Source organism: Mytilus edulis, chromosome 3 (genome assembly GCF_963676685.1).
Source record: "Mytilus edulis chromosome 3, xbMytEdul2.2, whole genome shotgun sequence".
Lineage (NCBI taxonomy): Eukaryota > Metazoa > Mollusca > Bivalvia > Mytilida > Mytilidae > Mytilus > Mytilus edulis.
The window spans coordinates 106,066,135-106,078,699 of record NC_092346.1 but is presented as its reverse complement, the minus strand read 5'-3'; the positions used below and the strand labels follow the sequence as shown (position 1 = coordinate 106,078,699).

General features: G+C 31.3%; 1 protein-coding gene across 1 annotated transcript in view; it reads left to right on the top strand.

The window, feature by feature from the left end:
- Positions 1-6,486, top strand: part of LOC139518112 (CD109 antigen-like) — a 50,127-nt gene extending 43,641 nt beyond the window's left edge. Inside the window, exons 35-37 of the mRNA XM_071309781.1 lie at positions 4,937-5,039; positions 5,477-5,568; positions 6,283-6,486. Coding sequence (XP_071165882.1) covers positions 4,937-5,039; positions 5,477-5,568; positions 6,283-6,291 — 204 coding nt within the window. The 3' untranslated portion in view covers positions 6,292-6,486. The remainder of the gene's footprint in view (positions 1-4,936; positions 5,040-5,476; positions 5,569-6,282) is intronic.
- Positions 6,487-12,565: the final 6,079 nt, after the last annotated feature.

Here is a 12,565-nt window from a genome sequence, read left to right as displayed (position 1 = left end):
GACTTCTCTGAATAGTGTCTTTTTTTAGTAATAAGCTAATTTGCAAAATTGAATAAAATTCGCCAAAAAGTCCTTCAAATATATGTTTATTCGAAAGTACTTTAAAAGTCACAAAATTAGTTCTGTTGGGTTTCTAGCTATTTATATTGCGGAAATATATTTTAAAGATCATAAGTTATGCATTTATAAAGCATTTGCTATGTTTTTGCACACTTAAAGTGTGCTCTCTTTAATGCCTTATTTTGTATATGTCATTTACTAGCCAAGTTTAAGTCACTGGTTTTCGAAAAGGTGAAGACAGAAATACATGAAATAAAAAAATTTCCACAAATTTTTATTTGATTAAAAAATCCACCAATGGCAAATAAGTAAAAATAGCCTTATTTTATTTTTAAAAACCCCACCTCAAGCCTTTTCGTGCATTTTTTTACTAAATTTTGAGTATACCTTGAACAAAATATGATATATTATTATTAGTTTATGAAGATGAAAGTGGATAAGTGATGATAGAGAGAACATACCCGAAATAAGAATTATGCAATTCATGGTAGATATTAGATGGGTTGATCTTGTTTTTGTAAATATACAAGGGAGAATTATAAGCCAGAATGAAAATGAAAATTCTTAGAATAGTACAAGGACAATTTTATGGCTACTTTTGCTGTAAACTGAAAGTTGATACGTTTTTGCCGAGTCAGCGGGTATCAATGATTTTATGAACTATGAATTCTATAATCATGATAATGATTTGAATGTCGTTATGGGCTACTAAAAAGAAATGTACAGGATTCAGTGTCTTATTGTATAAATACTAACAAAAAAAGCTAAAATATTGTGTAATTTACATTGGATAAAAATATTCTGATGTTTTTTTTGGTAAAAATTTACAACAAATTATTCTGTCATCACCTTTCCAACCTGACCTACACATGAAACCAAACTTTTCTCATTTCAAATAATGATTTGATTTGTGTTTTTTTTTTCTAATTTGACAGCCTCATGATCAGTATCATGTACCCCTGGACCAACATACTGAATAACATGCATAATTACAAACAAATGAATGTTCATAAGTAGCATGTTAGATTTCCAACAACATTACATTTGCATTTCTGTGCTTATCATGCTTATATTTCATTATGATTATTAAAGTTCTTATATAAGCAGGTGCTAGATATTGTCTTAAAAACAGGTTAAAGACAAAACATGCAATTAGCAGTTTCAAATTTGAGAATTTGGATTATGAATCAAACCTTTTTTTTATTTGTTAAAACGAACTTTCCGTGAGAGCTTTTAGTACTTTGATTATCGTTTTCACTATGACTTTGTTTTGAATTAATAAGAAACACCAGTAGAAGTATAAAATCACTCATTTTGACAATTAAGAAAAAGATTTTGTTTCATGATTTTGTTTATAAAAATACTATAAAAAAAACAGCGGTACAGTGATATATAATAAATATATTTCTAAATATTTGCAGTGGGTGGATTTTTCATATTTCTTTAAAATATCATAGTAATACAATTTGATATATTCATCTTTTAATTACAGCCTCGCCTTTTCTGTATTTTAGAATTTCTTCAGGTCCTAAATTTGGTAAAATAGCTAATTCCTTAAACACCTGTTTAATAAATATAGAGGCCCTACTATAAAAAATCAAATAAATATATTTATTACTTACATTTTTTTATTTCCTTAATAATGCTTTATCACATGCATGTGGAAAAAAGATATTTATCATGGCTAGAATTGATTATTTGTTGGAATTAAATCCATAAAAAAAACCTTGAATTTGGCAATTTTCTCGTAAAAAAATGGTGAAAATAGATAGCGCTACAAAACTGGGCTTTCCGATAAAATTTAAGCTAAAAACATTTCAAGTGATATTGGCATGGCCTAAGTGATGTGTGTACCAAATTTAAAGAGATTCCGCAAAATTCACTCCTGGACACCTTTGCATGGTGTTCTCTGAGACAAGCTCTTAACACGTCTTCTAAACACCACTCAATTGCATCACAGCTACATTTTCCAGTTATTCACATATGTTCGTTTTAAAACTAGATCATTCGATTGCTGTTTACTATGTATTATGTAGTCACCTGAATAATAAATATAGATTCCATCTGAGTGTCTAACGATATATCCTTCATTTCCAAATATTTGCAGAAAGTTGTGTTATTTTTATGTGACGTCATGAATCATGGTCGACTTATTTCAGGACGTGGCAATAAGAACTTCAGAAGAAATCAAGAAAACTTAACGTCATAATTAAATTTCGATTAATCATAAGGATCGAGTACACAATTATCTTCCCTTGATTTTTGTTGTCCACATGTGGACGGTGTGTTACTTGCCAATCTTTTTTATATACCCCTTCCAAATTTATTTCTTCATGTTTTATGCCTCAAATAGCAAGTAGGCGGATACAATTACACTGTGAAAAAAATTGATTCATGAATTTCAAAGTAAAATTGTGATTTGGTCCAGTAGAAAAAGGTTAAAATACGCATTTCGGAATCTGTTAAAAGATTTCAAGACCCGCTGAACATAAAATTGTTCATATTTTGAGAGGGGGGCAAGGGCTTTAACTGTTATGCTGTTATGGGGCAATTTAATTCTTTGTTATCTGTTATTCTGAAAATTTATGTGCTGTTAGCTGTTATTGTCTTATTCTTTGTTAGATGTTATTGGGCTTTTAGTTTTTTTGTTATCTGTTTTTGTGATAATGTATTTGCTGTTAACTGTTATTGAAAATTGTTATGTTAGCATTTTTTTGACAGCAAATTTTCGGTAGAAATTGAAGATCATTGGACATTGGGGTCTACCACTACTAATATGTTGGTCCCGTGTTCGGAAATACCACTTTGCCTCATAGTCTTATTAGAAAAAATTCACACACCTCATTAAATTGGCCTTTAAAAAAGTCAGAATTAGAATATATATATTCAAACTCTTTTAGTTCATTTTTTAGTAGCAACAAACACAAGAACTATGTCAATTGGACCTGCTTTGATACCATAACTGCCCTTGAATTTTTACTAGATATAATTTTTGTCTCTTTGACATATTCCTAATTTCCATTCTCAATTTTGTTACACACACTTTAAAATTAAAAGCATGTGTGAGTTTCTATAACTGTATAAAAATAAATGCTGAAAAAAAGTATTCTATAACAGCTATCATGAACGCAATCAAAATTGAAGGGGAGCTCATGTCAATAGATATAAACAATTCGCCAAAATTCCTTGCAAATTTGTGAAAGGATTTTTGAGATATTATCAGAAAACTGAAGAAAAAAAAACACCCTTTTTATTGAATAAAAGTCCATTACTCGGAAACTTTAAATCTGAAATTTATAAAAAAAAAAAAAAAAAAAAAACAAAAAAAACAAAGGGGAGCTCACGTCAATTAATATAAACAATTTCCCAAAGTTTTATGCAAATTGGTTAAAGAGTGTTAGAGTTAATGTTCGACATGAAGACAACAGACGGACAACAGGATTCCATAATACGTCCCGTAAACGAGCGTATAAAAATATATTGAGTAGTAAACACATTCTAGATACATAATTTTAAAATCATATTCATAGAAAATGGAATTCATTACAAAGGATTATACCCGTAATAAGAAATACTGGATTTATCAAGGACCCGACTTATTCTAATATTTTATTTACTGTTATCTGTTTTTGTCCATTTTAATTCCTTGTTATCTGTTATAAGCCAAATCAATTTGCTGTTTTGCTGTTATTGGGGCCCCCCTTGCCCCCCCTCTTTTGAGTTAGAGCCGTTGAAGTTTTTCTATCAATTTGATATAATTTGTCCCAAAAGTAGTACACCACACTGTAGAAGTATTATTGAGAAAAGGCAGGTGGGATTTGTTTTATTACCATTTATTGTCTAAAAGAAATGCACTACGAAATAGGACCTAGGAAGATGCGAACATATCTTTCACTAGTGATTAGAAATACTTGTGTTGCATCGTTCAGGAAATGCGCAATTATAAAAAAATTAGAGAATTCACCATACACAATATCTTTAATATGTAATTGTCTTGTTTGAATTGAAAACGATATTGTAAACCCTTATCTATGGGAGGATGTTCCTTACATAATTCTCAAGATTCTGACTTTCCGTTTTATATTTGAATTACATTTTCTCAGCATATATTAAGTCCCAAGTAGATGATATTGTTTTACCCAGTTGTATGTTGATATAGGTGGCACGGTAGTATTTCCTGGCCCATAAGGGATAATGATAGCCTTTTTAGAATTTTCACCACTTTCTAACACTGCAAAAAATTCTACATTCACAGTTAACTGAAGTACTTTCATTTTACTATTCAGAAATGAATTTGAATATGTATCATGACCGTTTATTTTTTTTGCTATTTTTATAAAACTCAGGCCACTAGTACTTTTAGGTCTTTTATGGTGCAGTGAATAAAAAATTTAAAAAAAATCTCAAAAATTCATTTTCATCTGTATGAAAAATTATTTCATATTTTTCTACACCTGATTCATCCCTCAGTTTGGGAAAGTATGTTCAGTTGATACTGTATTTTTTGTCCAATCACACTGTTTAGATACATTAACCTAAGTAGGGTACACAAAAGAGCAACATAAATTCTGGAATGCAAAAACTACCGTGCCACCTATACCTTACCGTGTGGCAATCTCCGGCGCAGAGATCTCATATCCGGTCCGTTCAATACTTTGTAACACTACACTCAATATTAAGTGCAGTATTGCAAAGCATGTATGGAACGGATACGAACTCTGCGACGGAGATTGACCGTTTGGCACAAATCATTGGCTGTGTATATAACACCATATCCAATCAAATACGATCGATAGTTTTGTAAATCATTTTTAGTCAATATTTTGATATTCTTATTACACTGTTTGGTCTCATAATTGTTTGTCTTTTTCTACAGATTTTGTCAGAGCAAATGTGTATTGAAGTAGACATAAGGAGAGTTGCACTGGTTGCTCGTCATAAACCTGTGTGGGTAAAATTGAGGGAGTATTATGAGCCAAGTAAGTTATATTACCATAGAACACTACAACTCTTTTTGACAAACGAACTCCTGGTTGGTTTAACATTAAGTATCGAAAGATTCAAACGTTTATAATTTACTCACCTCTTTAATATGCAATTTGAATATAAAGATGAATTATTTTGCTGTATAACAAATAGAAGACTATATATACTGATGTCCATCTTTAACAAAAAATAGTTTCAAAATTTGAAATGACCTTTAGCGACATAAAATAGCATTGACCACGAAATAAATGTATATGTACACTAGATCAGTTGTAAACTTAAACCATTTATCAACTGCTGTATATAGGTATTTAGGTAATGAAGAAGGTCAGTTTTACCAATCGAAAGCTCTTGCCAATGCTACCATTATATAAGTATGTGGTCCGAACAATTGTGAAACATATAGTAATTGCTGTATATTTGTTTTTAGGTAATGAAGTAGTTAAGTTTTATCAATCTAAAGCTCTTGCCAATGCTACCATTATAGAAGTGTGTGGTCCGAACAATTGTGAAGAAGTGAAGGTGAGTAATGTATCATGTGTATTTATTTTTGTTTATTTGTGTGCGTTGTTGTTGTCAGCACGCAATTGTTTCTTAACTTTCTGGGAAACTGGAATTGCAAAACAAAAGCAAACACAACATTTTCTGACATAGAACTAAAAGCTGATCTTCGTAATTAAATGTATTGAACAAGCTTTTTATTTCTTTATAAGCTTCTTATTTTATATATCGAATGAATGAATTTCAAATAAGTAGTCGATTATGTCTTGTTCTACTATTTATTGAATGTATTTATATTTCAAACAGCTTTGTTACTTTATTATCTATACTATTACATGAGTTAAAATAATGTCTCAGTATCTACATATTCAATATCCATTTATAAATTTGAGAATGGAACTTTGGAATATGTCAAAGAGACAACAACCCGACCAAAAAGCAGACAACAGATGAAGGCCACTAATAGGTCTTCAATGCCGCGAGAAAATTCCTAATATGGAAGTGATCCTAAGCTGACCCATCAATAAATTTGTGTACTAGTTCTGTTCTGTGAAAATGGACTTCAAACTAAACTTCAAAACATAGAAATGAACTGAAATTAAATAAAAACATACAAGACTAAGTTAGGCCAAAGGCTCCTTACTTGGGACAAGCGCAAAAATGCAAATTAAATTTTATAGAATGTTAAATGATTGAATAGGTCAGGTTCTTATGATATATTTTAATTTTTTTCAGAGACGATAATCCTGAAATACGAGAAGAGAAAGTTTTCCAAACTGTCTATAGATGAACAACTGTTCTTTTTATATAAACAAATAGACACTTGGTTATACCAGATATCATTAACTTGTACTTAAAAATGTTAAAGCGGAATAAATTGTGATTGTGTCAATTGATTCTATCCGTTGTTTAAAATTAAAATACTAGTTTAAGACGTTTCTTTGTTTTTAAAATAATTAGTTACAAATGCAATTAAGATAAATCGTTGCAATTAACGTCAAACTGTAAACGCCTGCAGCTTAGATACATAGGTATTAAAAATTAAAACGTATTCCCATCAACAACATCAGTATATCTGCTGAACGTTGAATAAAAACCGAAGGAAATGTTCACACTAGTACTGTAAACCAACTTATTTTCGGGGATACTTTATTTCGATGTGCATATCGAAAGGAAATTATGATTCACTTTTATTTCTAGGAATAAGACCCCTTTGAACTTATTTGCCTCAATATGCTCTTGCAACAGTCTGTCATTGCAACTCCTCTTAAACCACACAACATATTTTTATTAAATTTTGTGGATAATAAAGACATACTATGTAGATGTGCAGTTGCTTTGTGACGAATGAATGGCCACTACATTAATGAATTTATCTCGAAACACCTGTTTATAGATGGACTGGTCTTTAATGAGCAAACCGGATAAACCCCGCCCAGGTAAGTTAAAATAATCAGGTAATAATTCCTCTTTGGAAATCACTTTTGTTACTAAATGTGAAAATTGAACAGACAATGCCATGGCATTATTGAATCAACGAAAAACGACGAACAACAGGACATAAAACACAACATAAAAAACTAAGATTCATACATCACACGAAAACATGCAGTCATGTCCTGGATCTTCCGAAAAATAAGCAGACCCAGCTTCCCTTGTGCCACCCGTCATGTTGCTAATGTAAGCAGCCCCAGCTTCCCTTGTGCCATTCAATTCAAGGGGATATATAGTATCAAAGCATGTCCAATTGACATAGTTTTTTTGTTTATTGCTACTAAAAAATGACCTAAAAGAGTTTGAACATATATATTCACATTCTGATATTTTAAATGCCCATTTAATTAGGTGTGTGAATTTTTTCTTAATGAGAATGTGAGGCTATGTGGTATAAAGGGTAGACAAATCAAAACTTTGAACAGATTCAAAATCCCCAATATAAGCATGCAATTTATCAAGTACTTCCAACGAGTTCTTGACACTCCAAAAGTAATTAATTCCACTATTTTCGAACGCCTTATTTGAACAATTTATTATCAGATTTTTAATTGTACCAAGTGTGCTGGTAAGAAGAATAGACAATTTAGTAGTGGAACAATGGCTTGAAGACAAAATAAATCTATATTTGTAAGGTGTTTTGTGTAGCTACGGAAGCCAGTACATAGTTGGGACTTTCATTGTATTTGGCTCTGCTTGTAAAAAGCTATGTTTGTTACAGATGTCATTTTTTGAAAATGGAGTCAGTTGGAATGTTGGTAAATTGGTGATTTCTTTTTTCAGAACCTCAATGTAAAATTTACGTCAAACAATAATAAGGTTATTAGCAGCTTTATCGGCCGGGACAAAAACAAATTTCATGGCTAGTCATTTAATTTATGTTTTTGATCCTCAGTTCTCTACCATTTTGTACCTTTTATTGACTTTCGATCTTTTATATTTGGGCGTCACTGGTTAGTCTTGTGTGGACGAGGCGCGTTTTTAGAATATTGAATTTTAAACCTGATGCCTTTTGCTATCTATTATTCATGTGTTTCTTTGCCTAATACGTTCTCTTATTTATTTGTACTGTAGTCCTGTAATACTATGTTGTCATTTTAATGTTATATTTAACATTGCCATTAAAAGAGGGACGAAAGATAACCCCTAGTTTTTGTTGGGGTTCGTGTTGTTTTCTATGTTTTGTCATGTGTAATATTGTTTGTCTGTTTGTCTGTTTGTCTTTTTCATGTTTAGCCATTATCGTATTAGATCATAGCATCTTAGTATTTTTCATAACGTCAGTTGTTTTTGTCAAGAAAAATAATACAAGTAGTTTGAGTCCAAACATATAATCAATAAGTCTTTTTGTAACCTTATCAATGGAGTTTTGAGGACTTATTCGTCTCTCAAAACAAAACCCTATTCATTATCTTTGATTTATTTTAGGAATCATTAGTCAAAGCAATATTCTAATATTTCTGCAACAGTAAAAGCAAAACAACCTATACTTTAATACAAGCAAAATAATATCGCGCATCCGGCCATCGTTTTTCCAACGATCAACAAGGCTACTGCTAAACAATGGGAGGCTTCTCCCACTGAATGTATATAATTTATAGGATGTCTTCTTATGACAGATATCCGTAAGTCACGAATGGTCTGCATACACATGGACTCTTCCTGTATCCTTTAAAAGCATAGGTATCGTAGAAAATAAATATAGACAATTGGAGGTATGTAAGCTAGTGTGGTAGACTGTACATCTAACTCACGAGGAATAACGCGAGAATTATAATAAAAAATATCACATTTATAACATGATGCTAGTAGAAATGCATGTCTGCTTTTCCATATCTTTCGTCGTATTTCTTTTTTTCTAAATCACAGATAGTTGATGGGTAGACAGTTTACTACCATGGGCAAATAGTAGTTTACAGGCCAATACAATGGTAGTAAGTACATCCAACATGAAACTGCATCACCGTGTAATCCTAGAAAAAGGAACGGCAAATATTGCTTCGATAGTTTACATCTATATTTGTTAGCATAATTGGCGTTAATATCCATGCTTTTGTCTACCAGCTGACAGTATCCCACTGCAAATACCAAATCATGTTTCCATCAGATTCGTAACATAGGACGAATTCGATCATATATAACGGGGGACGCTTGCAAAACTCTTGTATGCTCTCTTGTTACGTCGCGACTTGATTACGGTAATGCTTTGATGTATGGTGTGAATGCCTCGAGTCTATCCAAACTTCAACGTGTTCAGAACACAACCGCTGCCATACTAGTGACCCGCAAAAAGAAGTTTCAACATATAACTTCAACACTTATGACTCTTCATTGGTTACCATTTAAATTCCGATGCCAGAACAAACCGTTGATTTACACATTCAAAGCCTTGCATGGACTTGCACCTTCGTATCTTGGTGAACTAATACATTTTTACAAACCAGCACGATCGTTGCAACTGAAAATGCTTCTTTAATTGAGATGCCAAAAAAAGCACGAACCAAAATGTATGGTGAACGGATGTTCGATGTGGCGGTCGGAACTCTGTCGAATAGCCTTCCAACAAATCTTCGAAATGAACAATCGCTAGAACTATTAAGAAAGGACTTAAATCGCATCTATTCAAAGTTGCATTTGTGGATCGCTCATAGTTAAAACCTGGAACTGTGATTGGTTGTATTAGCCTGATGTTGATTTTTAATATTTTGTACATTTTATTCTGATTTTATGTGTTTCTGTATATTTTGATATTACGTTTGTAATTTTTTTTACAAGCTGGAATATTTTAGTAACTTTTTTTTAAATACAAAATTCAGCAAATTTTAGAAATATTTAGTTACGATAACAAGTTTTCAAATTTTTACTTATTCATTAATAATTCTTTTAAGTAATTTTTTACCAAGTTGCTGTAGTCTTAACTTTTATAGTTGATTTGATGTATGCTTTATACATATATTTCGGTATGTTTTCAACTTTGTAATTTCGTGTATGTATAGTTATCAAAGGTTCCAGGATTATAATTTAGTACGCCAGACGCGCGTTTAATCTACATTAGACTCATCGGTGACGAGCATATCAAAATATTTATAAAGCCAAACAAGTACAAAGTTGAAGAGCATTAAATATCCTAATTTCCAAAAAAGTGGTGCCAAATATGGCTAAGGTAATCTATGCCTGGGAAAATGTACGAACTTGTGTACTTTTGTTTAATATGTAAAGCGTTTAGAGTAATTGTACTTTTATATAATGCGCTATAAAAATGCCTTGTAATAATAATAAAAACTATAAAGGCAAGAAATCATTGTGTTTTTAAATATTGCAAAATGTCTTGATAAATAGTTGTCCTCTTTTTAATTGCCGAGATGAGGTGTCTAATATACTGATCATTCCCAAGATCCGGAGATACGGTCGTGCATTTTGAAGAGAAATGGCATTAAGTTTACGCGAACAATTTCAATGTCAGATGTCTTTGAAATAACAGGAGCGTGTTTGAAGAATTTCAATAGTACTTAATTTATAAAAACAATATAGTCCGCTCAAATACAAGTCATTTAGAAATATGAAAAAGTGCTGATGTTGTTGTCTGTTCAAGCTGCTCAATAATGAGGAAGACATTTGTAGGTATTGCAATAAAAAACCTTGGCTATAATAAATACTTGTATGTCCCCATTACTTAAAGAAACATGGATCATTTTTTGTCCCCACCCCTACATGCTGGGTTACCTCTTTCTCTACTTCTTTCAGATAAGGCCTAATAAACAACCTGTATCCAGTCATATCTTATCTCATTTAAAAAGAATGATAACAGTTCCATTAAAACAGATAAAAATGACAATTGCATTCAATTTGTATTAATTTTATTCAAAATTTACTTCAAAAGTACAAATTCAACATTTTCCATACTAATCTCCTTTCCATGCTTTAGTATATGCCATATTGTGGTGCAAAATTATATGGTTAAAAATATTTGTTGCGACTTGAATTCTGGGATTTCAAGTTGAAATAATCATTGCGAAAACAAATACATAAGAAGAATAGTTTGGTGCAGTTTATACAATATAGTTAATATTGAAATCCTAGAATAAAGCTTTATATCAGTACCCATCAATTTGACTTATAATGATGACTCAGCACTTTTCTCAACACAGTACTGTTCTCAGTTAAAAATGTCTATTCTCTGTGATGAAAATCAAATGTACTTATCAAATGCTTCAAAATAGTATAATATGACTGAAGTCTGATTAATTTTGATTTCCGTTGCTATCTTGAGTATAGGGAAAACGGTACTATTTATTCTGCCAAAGGCGACAATACTAACATTTCTAATTTTACCACTTTTTATAATAAAAACCTGGATAAAACAGTTATGTGTGGTGTTAGTACTTTATTACTCTATTTTAAAAATTGAAGCCAAATAGTATCATGACCAATTTCCAACGGAGCTTGTTTATGTTATCCTTGCAACGTCATTTTGCAGCAAATTTATAAAATTTTGAAAGCCTTTTCGAATAATTCCCTAGAAAATATTCAAATAGGTTTTGAAATTTATATTGTAAACATAAACACTGCAGTTATTCATAGATAAATAAAAAAATATTTTGTACCCTTACATCCAATCACGGCGCTCCTAAGTTGACTTCCTTCTCCTGTCTTGGGTACACAAAAGGCCAACTAATGCTGGGAAAATGTAATAGTACCGTTTTACCTGAGGAAAAGCCTGGTTACGGAAATAAATAAATGAATCATAGTGTAGTCTGAACGAAGGTTTGTAGGTAAACATTTACACAAAGTAGCTTAAACATTCAATACTGTATAATTCAAAATAAAATGTGTTAATAAAGTAACAGTTATAACATTTGTACAACATCCAGACTACAGGCTCAACAATACATTTGCACAATCTCAAATCTTCAACGTACACCTCTCTCGATCACAAACACAGCCTTTTCTCCCTTCTATAACACTCTATTTGCCATATAAGCCCTGCCATATAAGCCCCATAACAGTTTTGATTAAATTCTCCTAACAAAGAAATATTCAACAGGACCCTAGATAAGAGGTTAACAAGAGCACGAAACAATTGAATAATTGGAGCCACGGGGTACCAGATTAGCATGATTAATTTGAAATTAAACAAATAAACTCTTACCGAATGAGATAACAGTTGGTTATAACGAATGATTTAAAAACTGCCGATGAGAACAAGTAATCTGATACAATAACAATGAAACTAACTGACGAAACATATAAAAACGTTTCACTATGATATGTCATAGTTCTAACATTTCATCTAGGCTTCGTGATTAAAAAGATGTTACCGCACACCAGATGCATACGTTTTCAAATTTGCCTATTATTACGTATTTAGATATATTGATAAAAGTTATAAATGACCAACACGATGTCAAAGTTAATGCATAAAACAAAAAAACTAATTGTTAACCCAACATTCTGTTTAAGTATCACTAATTGAGTTTGTATTTTTGTTTTTCTTTATATATATTTTTTTAAAACGCATTTTCAT